Source organism: Girardinichthys multiradiatus, chromosome 18, assembly GCF_021462225.1.
Source record: "Girardinichthys multiradiatus isolate DD_20200921_A chromosome 18, DD_fGirMul_XY1, whole genome shotgun sequence".
NCBI classification, from domain to species: Eukaryota; Metazoa; Chordata; class Actinopteri; order Cyprinodontiformes; family Goodeidae; genus Girardinichthys; species Girardinichthys multiradiatus.
In genome coordinates, this window is record NC_061810.1 from 21,947,352 (window position 1) to 21,965,654 (window position 18,303).

Consider the following 18,303-nt stretch of genomic DNA (forward strand, 5'->3'; position numbering starts at 1 on the left):
ACATTTCTTGATGAAAATGCATGTTTAAGGAAAAGGAAAAACAAAACATTTACATTTCTTGATGAAAACGCAAGTGTGAGGAAAAGGAAAAATAAAATATATATATTTCTGCTTTTATTTTTAATTTTGTCAGGATCGGTCCTCCATAGTAATCCTGGTTGACATAAATAATGATTAGCAGCAGCACAAAGCATGCAATATTTTACAACTTCACCTTAAACATCAGCCTTTGCCTTATTGTTTAAATTTGCTCTGTAGCTAAGTGAAAATGTAGAATTTACAATCACTAATCATAGTCGTTCAACAACAGCAAGCCATTTCATATGTAAAACAGATAAAAATACCATTTTATCTAATAAAAACAGACTAAACAAATTAAATTCATCACATTTTAAGTTTAACTGAATTATAGCCTATGTTATCAGAATAACTGGCAAATACTGACAGAAAATGCAGCTCCTTTCATTTTGCTGTTGGCCTCTCTGACATTGGCTTGTCTTTATATTATTTTTAGAGGGATGTCAAGTTCTTGGCAATGTCACCATTGTACCATCTTTTCTCCACTTGATGACTTGCTTCACTGTGTGACATGGGATATTGCATGAACTGGAATTTCTTTGGTAGTCTTCTCCTGACTGATACATGTTAACAATGAGATCCATCTGATGCTTTGGAAGCTCTCTGCAGACCATGGCCTTTGCTATGAAATGCAGCTAAGATGATGTCAAGAAAAAGAGCTGATCAGAAACACTTTGAATGATGGTAGGTGTGTATTTACTGCTAATTAAAATGAGTTTGAATGTTGAAACCAACCACATCCTTTTATATCTCATGTTTTATAATTGGCTATATGAGAATGTACACACTTATTTTAATATAGTTTTGTTCTTTAAAGAAAGCTCAGTTAGCTTTTTTATTCTATGGTACAGGATAGGGGTCAAACTAAAGGTGGAAACAGCTCTAATGATCCATCTTGGTTTCATTTTTATAAATCTAAAACCTGGCATTTTAACAGGAGGAGGAGACTTTTGAGGAGACTTTTTTCTATTCATTGATCACAAAGAATGCGACATGGTCCAACTGGATCTACAGAGATGCCTTTGTATTTTTATGGCAGAGTTATATTGTGAAGCATTTGTGTGCAAACAAACACAACAACCAAAACACCTTTCACTAGATTTATTTCAAGAAAGAAAGACAGAAAAAACACAAACCAAAGTGTCATTTTCTTTCTTCTTGAAAAGAACCAGATCACCAGCACTCAAAGCCCACCAACCAAATAGTTAAAGATGACCAGATTTACCTCTCAGTTTAAGCACTATTTATACAAGTAGTCTGGGTGTTTATTTGTGGTAGAATATTTTCTTTATATCCTAAGCACACATATAACTTTCTCTGATCTTGTGTGTAGAAGTTTTGGCTTGGGGTTGTTCAAAAATGGCTTAGAAAAACTGAAAAAATAAAATAAATCAGGAAGCAAACACTATAAATACATTACAGAGTTGAAATACAGTACTTCCAATTGTAATGATGACAGACAATCAAAAACATTTGTGTTTTTAAACTTTGTTATTTACAGCAAATATATATATATCTATATATATATATTCTTGCCACTTTTAGCAAATATGTCACAGGTGATCATTACAATGTTATCACATCACAGGTTTGAGTCCCGGTGTTCCTCCTGTGATGAGAGGAAATACAGTAGATTGGCCTAATACTTCCTGGACAAGCTGTCACGGTGCAACGTAGTCACCAATGCCCCTCAGACATCAAACTATTCCTAAAGTCACGTCTGGATTCATGTCGCAGCTGGGCCAGGAAGTGGAAAGTGTTTGCTTGGCACGTTTACCCCTGGGTCTCTATAACAAACATTAACAGACAAACACAGACTCAATATAGAAAACCATCAAAGGTCTAAACTCTCAAAAGAATTTGCAGCGAAAGAAAAGTCCCATTTCATTTACTTTTTTTTTTTTTTTTTTATGGAAACAAGATGTAACACTTAAAAAGCATTTGGTAACTCAGACCCAAAGCAATAATAAACAAGAGGCATAGGTATTTAGTAAATCCTATTTACGTAGGTGTCTATGCAATGTCACAGAAACTGAGGCTTTATATTGCACATGAAAAAAGCAAGGACATATGAAAGAGAATTAAAAAAAACTATATGGTGGAGCCAAAAGTGTTTTTTTAAAACACACCTTGATGACCTTTTAAAAATGAATTAATAAGTTCATGAAGCTGTGCTCAGGTATATTCACAAGACACAAAAAGATATTTCCTGCAAACACCCTTTGTGTGATCCTTTAAAAATAAAAATAAAATTATTGACATTTACTATGTTCTCTTGTAAAGAAGAAAATACCCCAGTACTTGAGTTGATTTCCATTTTCTCTCTTAATCCTAAATGCACAGTAGGGCTTTGCAAAAAATATTCACACCCCTTGAAGTTTTTCACATTTAATCATGTAAAAAATAGGCTGCAATGCATTTTATTAGGATTTTGTTTGATTTACCAACACAAAACTAAATGTTTCAATGCATCAAACAATCTTTAATATCAGACATAGATAACCTGAGTAAATACAAAAACAGTCTTTAAATAAACAATTATCCCCCCCCCCTCACCCCCGTTAATTCAAGAATTAACTGATTTCACTTGTTTTTTTGGTTCAGTATTACTAACTACACATCGGCCTCATTACTGCCTGACCATTCGAATCTGAGCATAACTTAAATATAACCTGTCTGTCAACACGAAGTAGGCTGCAGGATCTAAAAAAGCAGAGCTACAATGTGAGAATTTAGATCAGAGCATATTCATGGGTTATAATGGCCCAGTCAAAGTCCTGAAGAAACTCAAAGAATCTTTTACAGAACTTGAAATTTGGTATTCAAGCTGAATAAATTTGAGCCATTTTGCAAAGAATATTTGCCTCTAGATTTGCAAAGGAAGTGGAGAGATAAAAAAAAGACTACTTTGTGTTGGTCTGTCACCTAAAAATCCACTAAGATACATTGAAGCTTGTGGTTGTAACATGAGAAAATGTGAATACTTTTTCAAGGACAACCTTGTCTAGTTCAATGTCAGCCACACATCTATTTGCCCATCCACTCATTGGCTCACCAGTCCATTTGTAGCACACCAACACACAGGCTTGTCCTACCCCAACTCTGAAGCATTTTCGGAGTCAAAGTTGTTAATGTGAAAGTAAGTGTGGCATGTCGTGGCACCAAACTCCACATCTGTAAAGTTTTAGTAGTTTTTTTTTTTTTTTTAAATGAGGCACAAATTTGAGAACTCAACTCGTGATGTTTTCTATCATGGCTACATCTCTTGTTGATTCTTTTTTTGTTTGGGAACAATTATGCTTTCATGTATGATACACAGACAGGCAGGAATAGAAAAGAGGTGAAAGGACACAATGTTTGAGGTCTTTAAACAAGTGTTTTACAAAATATACACGTTCTCAGTCAACACAGTGATACTCACACTATGTCCATACGAATATTCAACAAACATACTAAACAGACTTTTTATTTCACTTTTATATATTAAAAGCTCTAATAAAGGCAGCAAAGATACGCGATAAGGCAGATCCATATAGGACACACTCAGTGACACTCTCTATTTAACACACTCTAATGCACAGTTACACCAATTAATGAGATGGATTTTTAAAGGGCCTTTTTTTAATCTCAAAATGGTTTAATAAAAGAAAAAAAAAATGCAAAAAGAACAAAAAAATACAGATTAGGGATTTGGGTGATGAAAAAGGATAAACTGAATATAGAGTGCTGTGGTATTTGTTTTGGTACTTTTTCTGTTTTTGCGGTTTTTTTTATTGGATTGTTTGGAGCATCAAACAATCTTCAATATCAGACAAAGATAACCTGAGTAAATTCAAAAGTCTGTCTTCATATAATAATAATGTAATTTATTAAGGAACATTTGTGAGGCTTTGGGACTCCAGTAGCCCCCAGTGAGAGCCATTATCCACAAATGGAGAAAACATGGAGCAATAGTGAGGCTTATCTAACAGAATTATTTTAAGAGCATATCAAAGACTCATCCAGGAGGTCAAAAATGAACCCATAACCACATTTAAAGAACTGCAAACCTCACCTGTCCCAGTTAAGGTCCGTGTTCATGACTCAACTATAAGAAACAGACTGGGCAAAATGGCATCCTGCATTTCTACTTGAGCACCTGCACAACTGATGAACCATTAATTCTGCTTTGTAGCATAAAATAAGGCTGGAGAATGTCCAGCCATTAACTTTTGATCTTAAGTTCACTTGACAATGATCCAAAGCACAGCAGCAAGTTCCCCTCTAATTGATCTAAAACAAAAAGAAACAAAATCAAGATTTTGGAGTGGTGTAATCAAATCCTGGACTTAAATTTCATGAAGATGCTGTGGCGTGACCATCAACAGGTAAATCATAGCACAAAATCCTCCAATGTGGCTAAATTAAAACAATTCTGAAAAGAAGAGTGGGCCAACATTTCTCCACAACAATGGTAAAGACTCATTGGCAGTTACTACAAGCTCTTGTTGGCAAGTGTTAAAGCAGGTTTTTAGCTATAAGGTGCGATTACTTTTACACATAGAACAAAGTTGATTTGGATAGAGGTGATTAAAGGAAATAATCATTTCATACTTTCTTAGCTTATCTTTGTCTGATGTTCAAATTTGTTAGACGATCTGACATATTTGAAAGTGACACAAAGCAAAAACAAGAAATATTTAAGGAGGGCAAAATGTTTTTCACAGAACTGTATGTTTTACTGCATGAGTGGCCATGTGACAAATGTTCACAAAATCCACGTTTAAGTCTTTTTAGTTATATCCTCTGGTGTTATTGATGGGTGATTGTCAAAAATGCCCCCTAAACTGAAATAAAACAGAGAGGGACAGTGGATTGACACAGCTGGAGTTTATATGTTCAAGTGAATGAACAAAAGCAAAGGGAGGTCATGGTTTGCCTAAACATACTCAGACAAGGTGGATACAAAAATCTGCTATGATGGTGTAAAAATAGAATGCTTTATTTCTTATGAATGGCGAAAATGAACACAGATTCATTTATAATCAGTAAAGTGTCCGTCCATCATGCATTCATAAGCAGCAGGTGAGATCGGTGGCAACTAAAAAGAATATACGCTGTAACAGAAAGTATAGCACTTCATCTCACTGTTACACGTTGAAGGAGTCTTTGCCACAACTACGAATGTTTCCATCTTGTTTGTTCGAATATATGTGTGGCAATTCGTTTTTGTTTTTACAATCTCAGAAAGGACCAGTACTGTACGAATGAACGTGTGACATGTAAAAAGACACTCGTCATCTTTTACGCTCCTCAACTGGTTGACAGAAGCGACATCAAGCATCAAATCAGTGACTCAGATGAATCCACTCAGTTCAAAACATCCGTCTGATTCTGTTCCCGTTCACCAAGGCCCACTAAGTATACCAGGTGGTTGACATCAGAGAGACCAGCCTGTCTATGACCTCTAGAAAGATATTCTTCGCCTGTTATTGGACCACAGGAAAACTTCAGGAAAAACACAAAGTCCGACGCCCCACCGTTTGTCACTGGCCCTGACTTCCCTCTGTGTCGTCGAGGCAGCCATTTAGGCAGTGGTCATCGCTCCCAAAAGCACCCTGTGACTGAAGCAGCTCGTACTCCTGGTCCAGGAAGTCCAGGCTGTTGTTGCTAGGCAACCCACGGATGGTGAACTTATGGGAGACCTTGGTCCACTGCTCGCGATTCGCCGCCACCCGCTCGTACAGCTCAGTGGCACCGGGAAACAGTTCAGACAGCAGCCTGTGAGAAGATAGAGGGAGGACGGATTCATTTGTTGCTTTAATTAGGAAGTTTGAGGTAAGCAACACTCAAAGTGAAAGTGTTTTTTAAAGTGGGAACACAAAACTTTTAATGTACACCAAAATTTGACCTGTGCAAAATACCTTTTAGATTTATCTATAAAAACTTTAAATGGAAAATCTTAAAATAGAAACCTTTCATTAGCAAACAAATTTTAAAAATTTGATTTAAAAGCAAAACTTTATCAAATAACAAATTTTAATTGCATTCTGTCTAGTTTTGAACTAAAAACTGTTCCTTAATCATACAAAAACTAAAACAAAGAAAGTTTTTACACAAATAAAAGACAGGGATCTTTTATTCTAAAACAGATTCCTGTTTGATATGTATAAATGTTGATTTTTATTTTTCTAATCTGATTAATGAATGGAATTAGAAAAAAAATCAGATTACAAATAAATTTAAACATTATTGTCATGAGGCAAAATTTCCTTACTAAGATGGAGTTGGTATCAGCAGTCTGTATGTTATCTGCAGTATAATAGTCTGGTATTGGGCTTAGCTTGGGGAGCGAAATTCCACTGGAGACATTTAAGATGGCAGTAAACCAATTTAAAATTCGACCCTGTGTGAATGGCTGTTAGCTCCACTCTGCTGGTTTTGCCAAACATATATCCTCAAAGCACCTTCCAAAAAACTACATGCATGTTAAATACTTACTGCTATATCATGTGTCCAAAAAACTCACTACCCCTGTTCATCTGAGAAATATATAAATGATTGATATCCCGAAATCTGATCTCCATTCATTCCATTTGTGAAGTTCAAACAATAAAATATAGTAATCTACACCTTATTATGTAATACTTATTTAAACCTCTGGTAAAACCAGACAAATTGCAAAAAAAAAAAAAAAAAGAAAAAACAGCTAAAAATGTTTTTTATAAATCTGTTTTTGTCACAAATTAAAACATTTTTACTTGTTATTGTGGAACCTTTCTGACCAAAATGAGAAGTTTTAGAAGAAAGTATAAAATTACTATGGTGCAGAGGGTAATTTTCTGGGGGGGACCTCAGACTGAAAATGTTTGATGCGTCTCTGCTGGTCAGTCTTAACTAAAACCTGCTAACCAAGAACAGTAGTTTACTCTTAAATATTTTTTTATTGAAGGGTATGTTGCTAAATTACATAATAAAATGACAAGTATATCCCCTAAAGCCTGCCATGAGGTGATGTAAAGTACAGTAAAGTGGCTTGAGGGAGTCAGATTTGTACACACTTGTAGATGGGCATGGCGATATGCTCCATGAAGCTGATCTGCAGTTCTGGGATATACGCTTTCTCTCTGTCCATCATTTCACTTGGCCTGTTCCCCATGGCTTTTTCCTGCACACACACAACAAACACACATTGCACAGACATGAGTAATGAGCTCAATAATCTGTATAATGATGCAAAATTCAGCCACATTCTCAATATCACCAGAAAACATGCAGTTGCTGAGACGTACCAGATCTCCTTGAGAGAAGAACTCTTTGTAAATCAGCTCCTGTGGACACAGAGGCAGACATATATCACCGAACACATGGTTTCATGTTTACAGAACAGCGACAGTAATACAGTTCAGTCTGAATTTATGTCAATGGCTAAAAAATAAAAACATAAAAGCATGTACTTTAATTAAAGCTTAAAAGTGGTGAAATGCATAGGTTGATAACATATTTTACAACAGGCTGGTGTTCTACAAACTTGATTTTCTTTCAATTTGCTAATAGAAACAACACCTGCTGTTCCCCTTTATTACAAGACTGTTGTGATGGCTGTATCCACTAAGACCAAAAAAAGCCAGATATTGTACAATAATCTCTGCTGGCTGCAAGAGAAACATGTTTTTTTTTGTTTTGGGATCAAGGATTATTCTGCATTTGATTTGAGTGTTAGGTGTTTGGAGATTGAGGGTAAGATTTAGGGCAAGGTTTACAGGGGTTTCGGTATTGAAAAGGGGGCAGGTCAAGATTAAAAACCTAATCCAAAAATGCACAGAAGAGACTACAATGTAGTTATTTACAGCTGTGAGTGTGTGCGAAATATTTGGTGTTCAGTCATTGGTTAATAAAAAACTTTATAAATGTAATAAAGAAAACAATACAATTTCTACAGTGGCTTTCTGTAGTGTGATAACCACTAGTGGAGTCTGTGAACTGACCGCAATCTTGCGTGTTGTTTTCCAGTCCTTGGTTTGGTCTGACAGATCACATGACGTCATCAGCAGGCACAGCAGCAAGGAGTGGTGAGTGCGACTTTTTGTGTTGTACCCATCTGAAACATACACAGACACATTTCAATGATATTACATTTGACATCACTAATACTTTAAAGGGCAAATATCCTCCCAGATTTTAGAGCCAGAAAAACAACAAATAAAATCTCCATTGTGGTTCAAAGCAGATAACAGCACTTTTGTGATACAAGGGCCTTTGGACTCTTCTAAAAACAGAAAGGCCCTACAATTTATGAATGGTGATTTGTTGGGAGCCTGCAGAGTGTGGCAAGTAATTGTAAACAGAACACAGATGCTTTTCTTGACAGGAAAGGCTCTTCTAAAAAGAATAAATTCAACAAGTGTTTGGCCGCTTATTGACAACAGAGAACAGAGTGACAGAGTGAAATTTTCTTTAATTTTGTAATTTTCTCCAAAAATTCCACAAGAATAAAAAGTGTCTGAGATCCGTTAAAGTGAACTTTAAGACTTAAAGACTTTTCAACAGTCTTTCTGTTCTAGACTCTGGATTATGAAACAACTGGAAATTTAGCTTCAAGGAAGGGAACAATCCAAGAGTGAGAGACGAGGACAACACACAAACACATTTGTTTACAACTGTATAAAAAACGGTAATTAACTGTATCTTTGCTGTCAAATACATGTATATTAATTTGGGTTTGTTAATTTGAATACATACAATAGATATAAGCTATACTGTATGTACAAAAACAATAGGCTTAACTGCACATATTAGTAATTATCCAGTCTCAGGTATGCAGATTATTTTAGTGATGCTATTGCTTAAACGGGGCTCCGAAATCAATTTACAACATATCTGCATTAAGACTAGAAGCAGTTTGTGACGATTTCAAGACAATAATCTATAATGCGGTTTATGCCAGGGCTATAACAGAAAGCTCCGTGTCAAAGTAACATTGCTGCTTTATTTTCTTATATTGTCACAATTGGTCGCTTGCCACTGCTGCTAATTATAAACATTCACAGAAAGCTTTTTAACCCTTGGGTGGTGTGTCAGTTTGTTAGATGTTCAAGCTGCTACACTAAGATAACATTTGTCATGATTTCCTTCTCACTGGATAAATCGCCACATAAATCTTGAGATTATTAAATCCAATTCAAACTATTTGTTTCATGTTGCCTTTATATTCTGCATCATATCAGCGGAGTTTAGTGTGGAATGCATAAAGTCATCGCTAATTGGCAACTTGCAAATTTATTTATAACTTTTAATCAACTTTGTAAATGAAAATGAACACTGGTTGAAAAGGAAAAGTCGCAAAAAATAATGATACATGCCCTTTAATAATACAACCGTGAAACAGTTTACTGACAAATACTCATCATAACATTTATTTTAGTCTCTAGTGCTCAAAATCATGTTCCAAAGACCACACCACTACTACTTTGTCTGCATTTGGTTTACCTGTTTCTGTCTTCACATTCACAACTCACAGACTCCGCAGTGCAAAGAAAGTTCCCACTCATTTAGAGGTTTTGTGTTTCCTTGAATCCCTTCAGCAGCTTAAGCTGAATTCACTGCAGAGGCATCCACTCAGGATAACTCATAATTGGTTGCATTCAGGCATGACTAACCTCTGGCCCAGACGTCACACCCAATTAAGTCCCACAAGAGTGTAAGCAACTGTAAAAGATTATTAAAAATGCCTAGGCTGAATGCTCCAAGCTTTACCACAAATCTTTAAAATATTAGTTATTATAAAACTTAAAACAGAACCTTAATTTTTTATCCAGTACTACAATGTCTAGTGAAAGTATGAAAAAACATTGACTTCTCCACATTTTGTCACATAACAACCACCGACATTTCACTGGAATTTTATGTGATAAACCAAGACACAGTAGCACAAAATTATGAAATGAAAATAAATTAATACAGGGGTTTAAACATTTTTTTAGGTTTGGCATACATATTTGAATACAGCCACCACGAGTCAATCCTACTCATGGGGAGCTACTTTGCCCATTATTATTTGCAAAATAGTAGAGCATCTGTGGACAACATTTTTCAAGTTTTGCCACAGATTCTTCATTAGATTTAGGTTCAGGTCATTCTAACACATGCATGTGCTTTGATCTCAACCACTCCATTGTAGCTCTGGCTGTATGTTTAGGGTCACTCTCCCAGTCAGGGTTTCTTCAATGATTGCCCTATATTTAGCTCCACTCATATTTCTGTCAACCCTGTCCAGTTCCCTGTATGTGCTAAAGAAAAGTATCCCCACAGCATGATGGTGCCACCACCAGGTAACATAGTGGAGATGGTGTGTTCTGGCTAATGTCCACTGCAGCGGAGACCTCTTGTGTTTTTATATCTATGATTAGGTGACTTCTAGAGGCAGTTGGTTGCACTGGATCTTATTTAGGGGTATCAGAGTAAAAGGAGCTGAATACACATATAGGCCATACTTTTCAGATTACATTTGTGAAATTGTTTTTTACAATTTATCTCCTTTCACTATACAGTTTTTGCACTACTTTGAGTTGGGTTAGCAAATCAAATTCAGACAAAAGAACGATGAAGATTGTGGTACTAACATGACAAAAACGTTTAAAGGGTATTAATACTTTTGTAGTGTGCTGTATCTCCTATCCAAAAAGTGTTCAAATTAGCTATTTTCAGAACCTCCTGATCAAAGCTGTCTTGGATCTTACATGGCTGTAAATGCTTAACTACTGATACATACCATCAGCCATCCTTTGCAGATCCTTAAAAATTCGAAGGTGGTGAGCTAGGTCTGTAGCCAGAATGATGTCTCTCATCAGATCCAACACCCGCTGGTAATCCTAGAAATATACAAATCACACCATACGCTTGCTGAAAAAGTCAAAGAAATTAGACAGTCATTATGATGCTAAATGTTGGATTTTACCTTCCTGGAGAATTTCTCAAAGATGTTGCAGCCGTGAGTATTGAGAATAGCAATTGCTTGGGCAAAGTGGTGTCTCTGTCACAGCAAATGGAACATAAAGAAAGCAAAAAAAGCAAAACCTTTTTTTGATTGATTAATTTTCTCCCAAAAAAGAAAAAGAAAGTGTCTATTTTGACCACTAGATGTCGCAGTAGCACACAGCATTATTAGGTCTAAGGCCGACAGAGTAAAAAAATTACAGATTTGCCATTCAGATTATGAAATAATCACAGTGAGGATTTAAGAAATGACATTTCCAGGCTTAAATCACCTCCATTACAGATCCCTCAGAGCTGTAGAGAGCAGCCAGGACTGATTGCTGAAAGTCAAGCAGAGACATAAATGAGAAGGAGTCCCTTCAGCAGCGTCCACAGACAGTGGAAACCACGTCCTCGGGCTAACTGCAGCAGTTTTCTCTCAAACTGCTTGTATCAGCTTTGTTCTGAAACTAGAAAGCATAAAGGGATGCTGATAGATTGTTGATTTAAAGAATGCCCTTTGCTGCAATATGTTGCTGAGTGTGTTTGAGTCATTTAGCGCTGCAGGGCTGTGTATAATTAAAGTGAACCGGAGCAAAAGGCTGCGTATCGCGGTGACATCTGTGTCTCACGGGGCTCAAATTTACAGATGATGAGATAAACACTCTAGGTGATTTTTACAGATTATTTTGCTTATACAATGCCACTTCCTGATGTTTGATATAAAAAGAACAGACTGATAGACATATAGTGCATGCTGTTACCGAGGCCACTTGGAAAGAATTGTTGGTGCCGCGATGATCCAGGTCATGGCACATACAGGAAACAAAGAGAGCAAAAATCTCTATATCCCTGCATAAAACAGGAAAAGAAGAATCACTTTGAATTCAGCAAAGCAAAACATTTCATTCTTGAGTATTTAGGAGATGGGTGCTCACTCGAGGTAGTTGGACAGCCCTAGGTTTTTGTAGAGCAGGTAGCAGAAGTGTGAGACGGAGAAGGCGTGCATCCAGTTGTGGTAGGGGGGGTCCCTGTAGCCTTTCTTCACATTCAGACAGAACCTGTCGCCAAGGCAGCGGTTTAATTACAGCCGGCATCACATTGTGTCGACAGGACACATTGTTAAATGTTAAAAAAGGGCCACACCATTTTCCCACTTATTTTGTTATTTGCAGCATGTAATTTCATTTTGAACATCATGACCTGGTTTGCATAAATGCACCTCTTTCCTTCAGCTGAAAGAGTAGAAAGGAAATTAGTACAAATTCAGCAATATTACAGCTCAGCTGCAGTGCTGATGATGTAGCACCAGAAGTTCTTTATCACAGCTTATGCAAAAACTGAAGTTTGACATAAATCTTAGCGATTTTATTCACAAGTTATAAAAATCATGTTTCTGTGATGGTTTGATTTTCAGTCTGACCTTAAAACATAAGTTTTTCTGTTAAATGGGGGATTGAGCCACACAACATATAAATCAATTATTGTCTGAATATTTCTAAAGGAAAAGAAGATTTATTCAAATATGCATATGTTTTCAGAATAGGCTACAGTAAAATTTGGCACATCAGCTGGATGTGCTCAGGTAATATTTAACTAAATAGAACTACTATGTGCCCTATTGACATGAAATAGTATTTGCATTGTACTTTGGCAGAGAAACGTAGGAATATGCATGAAAAACTAGTCCATGCATTTGTTACATGGCTGGACTATTGTAATTCTTTACTATCAGGATGTCCACAAAATGCAGTTAAAAGCCTTCAGCTCATTCAAAATGCTGCTGCAAGAGTTCTGATGAAAATTAAAAAGAGAGATCATATTTCTCCTACTTTAGCTTCCCTTCATTGGCTCCCTGTTAAATCCAGAATAGAATTTAAAATTCTCCTCCTCACATATAAAGCCCTTAATGATCTAGCTCCATCATACATACAAAGCGAAAGGTGGAGGAATCTGTTTCTACCTCAACAGTGGTTGGTGCAACGACGTGACAGTGATTCAGCAGCACTGTTCTCCAGACCTGGAAGCCTTCATCATAAACTGTAAGCCTTTCTATTCCCCCCGTGAGTTCGCTTCGTTCATCCTGGTCGGTGTTTACATCCCAGGTCGCACAGCGCATGCTCGCCGACCAGATACTGAGTGTGGATCAGACCAACCCGGACTCCTTAATTATCGTCGTTGGCAACTTTATCAAAGGTAATCTCACCCACGAACTCCCCAAATATGGACAGTTTATTAAATGTCCGACCAGAGAGGACAACATTCTGGGGCCCTGTCCCAATACCCACACTACACCCTACGCCCCTCTATGAAGTGTTTCATTTGTACAAGTGCATGTAGGGGTGGAAGTGCGCAAGTTACAAGTGTGCAAAATTGGAGAATTGGGACAGTAGGGGTTACGTCATCGACTTGCACCTCTGCACCATAACTGCAACATCAAAAAGGGTGGGAACCAGCGCTGTTTTCACAGTCTTGCTGCTAAAAAAACTATTTAAAACTGCAACAAGCAATTGTTTTGAGGAGAATAAAGTGCAGGAAGCGAAGGAGGCTTATACACCAGACTCTCACTGCGTCAGTGTTTGTTTGAAAAGTAACTTCAGTGTTATGACCTACTGACTGCCCAGACTCACTCTGAACCCAGTGGTATCTTACAATGTTGAGCCTGGAAAACCAGTAAAAAAATATATATATTTGTCGGCTTGCTGTCTAAAGTTTACTTAGTCCTTATTCTGATTTGATGACTGGTTACATTGACGATTGTGATTGGTTTTTGCTCAGAACGTCATCTGCAGCAGTGAATTGTGGGTAATATACTTCGTCAAAGTCCGCTTAGATGCGGGCTTCGCTGAAGGGTGGATGTGGGGCACCAAGGGGGCGGGGCTACGAACGACTCTGGAGAATTGGGACACACTACGCACTCGATCCCATCAACGGGAACGCGCAATTCAGGGACACAAGGGTGGAAGTGCGAGTATTGGTACAGGGCCTGGATCACTGTTACACCACCATCAGAGACGCTTATCACGCCGTCCCACGTGCTGCACTGGGCCAATCCGACCACATCATGGTCCACCTGATTCCTGCATACAGGCAGAAACTAAACTCTGCAAACCTGTTGTGAGGACGACAAGGAAGTGGAGCAGTGAGGCTGTGGAGAATCTCCAGGCGTGTTTAGGCTGTACAGACTGGGATGTGTTCAGGACTACTACCAACAGTCTGGACGAGTACACAGAGGCTGTGACTTCCTACATCAGCTTCTGTGAGGACAGCTGTGTACCATCATGCACCAGGGTGAGTTACAACAACGACAAACCCTGGTTCACAGCCAAACTCAGAAGGTTAAGACTGATAAGGAAGAGGCATTCAGGAGTGGGGACAAAGACATATACAGAGAGGCTAAGTACAAGTTTGGCAAGGCAGTGAAAGAGGCCAAACGACTGTACTCTGAGAAGCTCCAAAACCAGTTCTCAGCCAACGACTCTGCGTCTGTCTGGAAAGGGCTCAGGCAGATCACCAACGACAAGCCGAAAGCCCCCCACTCCATCAACGACTGACGCCTTGCCAACGACCTGAACGAGTTCTACTGCCGCTTTGAAAGACAAAGGGACAGTCCTGCAACCATCCCCCACGACGCCCCCCAACAGCTGCAGCCACAATCCACCACCCCCACCTCCCCAACCTCAAGAGGGGCCTTGGCAACTCCAACCCCCACCCTGAAGTTCCCCCCCACCAGCCCCCTACCCACGTCGAGGACAGCTCTTTCCATCCAGGAGAGGGACGTCAACAAACTCTTCAGGAGACAGAACCCCCGGAAAGCTGCTGGTCCGGATTCTGTCTCACCAGCCAGCCTGAAGCACTGCGCTGATCAGCTGTCTCCAGTCTTCACAGACATTTTTAACACCTCACTGGAGACATGTCATGTGCCAGCCTGCTTCAAGTCCTCCACCATCGTCCCTTTTCCCAAGGAGCAATGGACTACAGGGCTTAATGACTTCAGACCCGTCGCCCTGACCTCTTTGGTGATGAAGTCCTTTGAGCGCCTTGTGCTCTCACACCTAAAAGACATCACCGACCCCCTCCTGGACCCCCTGCAGTTTTCCTACAGAGCCAACAGGTCTGTAGATGATGCAGTCAACCTAGCCCTTCACTTCATCCTCCGGCACCCGGACTCCACAGGAACCTATGCCAGGATCCTGTTTGTGGATTTCAGCTCTGCCTTCAACACCATCGTCCCAGCTCTGCTCCAGGAGAAGCTCTCCCAGCTGAGTGTGCCCGACTCCACCTGTAGGTGGATCACTGACTTCCTGTCTGACAGGAAGCAGCGCGTGAGGCTGGAGAAGCACGTCTCTGACTCCCTGACCATCAGCACCGGTTCCCCCCAAGGCTGTGTTCTCTTCTCCCTGTACACCAACAGCTGCACCTTCAGTCACCAGTCTGTCAAGCATCTGAAGTTTGCGGACGACACCACCCTGATCGGACTCATCTCTGATGGTGACGAGTCCGCGTACAGATGGGAGGTGGACCATCTGTTGGACTGGTGCAGCCAGAACAACCTTGAGCTCAACGCTCTAAAGACAGTGAAGATGGTTGTGGACTTCAGGCAGAACCCAGCCCCACCTGCCCCCATCACCCTCTGTGACTCCACAATTGACACTGTGGAATCTTTCCACTTCCTGGGAACCATCATCTCCCAGGATCTCAAGTGGGAGCCAAACATCAGCTCCCTCATCAAGAAAGCCCAGCAGAGGATGTTCTTCCTGCGGCAGCTGAAGAAATTCAATCTGCCAAAGACTATGATGGTGCACTTCTACACAGCCATCATTGAGTCCATCCTCACCTCCTCCATCACCATCTGGTACGCCGCTGCTACAGCCAAGGATAAGGGCAGGCTGCAGCATGTCATTCGGTCTGCTGAGAAGGTGATTGACTGCAGTCTACTGTCGCTCCAGGAACTGTACACCTCCAGGACCCTGAAGCGGGCAGGGAAGATTCTGGCTGATCCCTCCCACCCTGGTCACAGACTCTTTGAGACTCTCCCCTCTGGCAGGAGGCTGCGGTCCATCCGGACCAAAACCTCACGCCACAAGAACAGTTTTTTCCCATCTGCCACCAGCCTGGTTAACAAAGCCCGGAAACCACCCTGACATACTCCCTTTCCCCCACACCCCCCCTTTTTTGCTGACAGGACACTTGTAACTTGTAACTCAATGCGTTACATTAACGCTCAGCATGGACTCCTGCTTTACTTGCACAATGATCACCTGCACTGTTGTATTGCTCTGGCATTCTATACTGCTCTATATTTACTCTCACTCACTTAAAACTGTGCACATATATTTATATTATATTGTAGATATGTTTATACTGTTTAATTTGTACTGTATTGCACCGACTACGCCAAAACAAATTCCTTGTATGTCCAAAAATGTACTTGGCAATAAAGCTTTTCTGATTCTGATACATCAGAGATCTGATTGCTCCATATGTTCCTAACAGAGCACTTCGTATTTAGACTGCAGGTTTACTGGTGGTTCCTAGAGTCTCTAGAAGTAGAATGGGAGGCAGATCTTTTAGTTATCAGGCTCCTCTCCTGTGGAACCAGCTCCCAGTTTTAGTCCGTGAGGCGGACACCCTGTCTACTTTTAAGGTTAGGCTTAAAACTTTCCTTTTTGATAAAGCTTATAGTTAGAGTGGCTTAGGTTATCCTGAGTTATCTCTGTAGTTATGCTGCTATAGGCTTAGACTGCTGGAGGACATAATGACCACTTTCACTCTCTCTGCTACATTCTCATGCTACTCTCCAATTTTGCATTATTTGCTGTTATTTCAGCTTTTAACTTCATGTTCTCTCTGTGTTTTTTCTCTTTCTAGAAGGTACATCTGACCTGGCTCTGTGTTTATCTGTAGCACCTTCTTGGAGGGGGGCATCGGGCAAGCTGCTGCTGCCAACAACTTAATGCTCACCTTATACAGATGATGCACTTGGCCCTGTCTTTCAGTGTTTAACCCTGTCTCTCCTAGACATTGCTACTAGAGCTATAATCATTAATGTTTCACTTTTCTTTCCTATAGAAAGTACTACTGGTTTAGTGCTTCTGTGTTCTTTTTGTGTCTCTGCTCTGTTCTCTCAGACCCCCAGTCGGTCGTGGCAGATGGCTGCTCACACTGAGCCCGGTTCTGCTGGAGGTTTCTTCCTGTTAAAAGGAGGTTTTCCTCTCCACTGTTGCTACATGCATGCTCACTATGAGGGATTGCTGTAAAGTCAAAGCAAGCAACTGTCCACTGTCTCTTCTCATGCTCATATGCTCATCCAGGAGGAGTGAATGCTGCAAGTCACTGACTCGTTGCAATCTGTTGGGTTTCCTTAGACAGAAAACTTTGTAACCAGTTTGAATAATAAACAGAATCTGACTGCACTGTTTGGTTGTTAGGATTAACTGGAATATATGTACCTGATTTGAAAACTATGATTCAATTGAAATGACTTTGTAAAGTGCCTTGAGACGAAATGTGTTGTGATTGAAGCTATTTAAATAAAACTGAAATGAATTGAAATCTTTAATTTTAGGCTCCTTATAATTGGAATAAAAAAATATGGCTGCTGCTTTTAGAAATATAATGGATCTAAATGCACATTTTCAATCTGATACTTTACTATGCTATCAAAATGTTTGATTTGAAGGGTAAGGGGTGGACTGCAACTGCAAACCAATGCTTTGTATTTAGTGCCATCTGCATATCTTTACAACTTTTATTTATAGCTGATTGTATTCGCAAAAAAGCCAGAGGCATTGCAAAAACCAGAGATCAGTGCCTAAACAACTATAAAAAATAGGCAGCTGAAACTTGTTCCCACTCTTTCATGTCCAGAACATGGATTGATGGAGGTGTCTAACCTGGCAAGAGTATGCAAGTCAATCTTGTATGTGTTGATAAAGCCCATATCTTCAAACATGCTCAGGATGCCCTGCAGACACACACACCATGAGCAGATTTCATTATTATTTTCCATGGTTCAAGTTTTGACAGTTCTTTTTTCTTTAACTCCACATCCTCTTTCCCCTTTATCTCACATGAGGCGTAGTGTCGTCAGGAAGGGAACGGGGTGTGTACGTGAACTCAGCGAAGCACGGATGAATCTCCTTCACAGGTTCAATCCCAGTCACAAGCAGCTTAGTCACCTCCTCCTCTGACACCTGCAGGAGGTGCATGCAGCATTACAAGAAACTGGAAACATTACCTGAAGCAGTACAGGGTTTGTGTCATGGATGT

The 18,303-nt window shown here is 39.6% G+C and overlaps 1 protein-coding gene across 3 annotated transcripts in view; it reads right to left on the reverse strand.

Annotated features, from left to right (window-relative positions):
- Positions 1-1,164: 1,164 nt before the first annotated feature.
- LOC124883773 (cGMP-dependent 3',5'-cyclic phosphodiesterase) overlaps positions 1,165-18,303 on the reverse strand; it is a 259,776-nt gene continuing 242,637 nt past the window's right edge. For all 3 annotated transcript variants that reach the window (XM_047391094.1, XM_047391095.1, XM_047391096.1), the window contains exons 22-32: positions 18,105-18,227; positions 17,928-17,998; positions 11,970-12,092; positions 11,796-11,883; positions 11,325-11,372; positions 11,015-11,089; positions 10,829-10,928; positions 8,046-8,158; positions 7,350-7,388; positions 7,119-7,225; positions 1,165-5,838 (exon numbers count right to left, since the gene is read on the reverse strand). In XM_047391094.1, the coding sequence (XP_047247050.1) occupies positions 5,604-5,838; positions 7,119-7,225; positions 7,350-7,388; positions 8,046-8,158; positions 10,829-10,928; positions 11,015-11,089; positions 11,325-11,372; positions 11,796-11,883; positions 11,970-12,092; positions 17,928-17,998; positions 18,105-18,227 (1,122 nt within the window). In that variant the 3' untranslated portion in view covers positions 1,165-5,603. The remainder of the gene's footprint in view (positions 5,839-7,118; positions 7,226-7,349; positions 7,389-8,045; positions 8,159-10,828; positions 10,929-11,014; positions 11,090-11,324; positions 11,373-11,795; positions 11,884-11,969; positions 12,093-17,927; positions 17,999-18,104; positions 18,228-18,303) is intronic.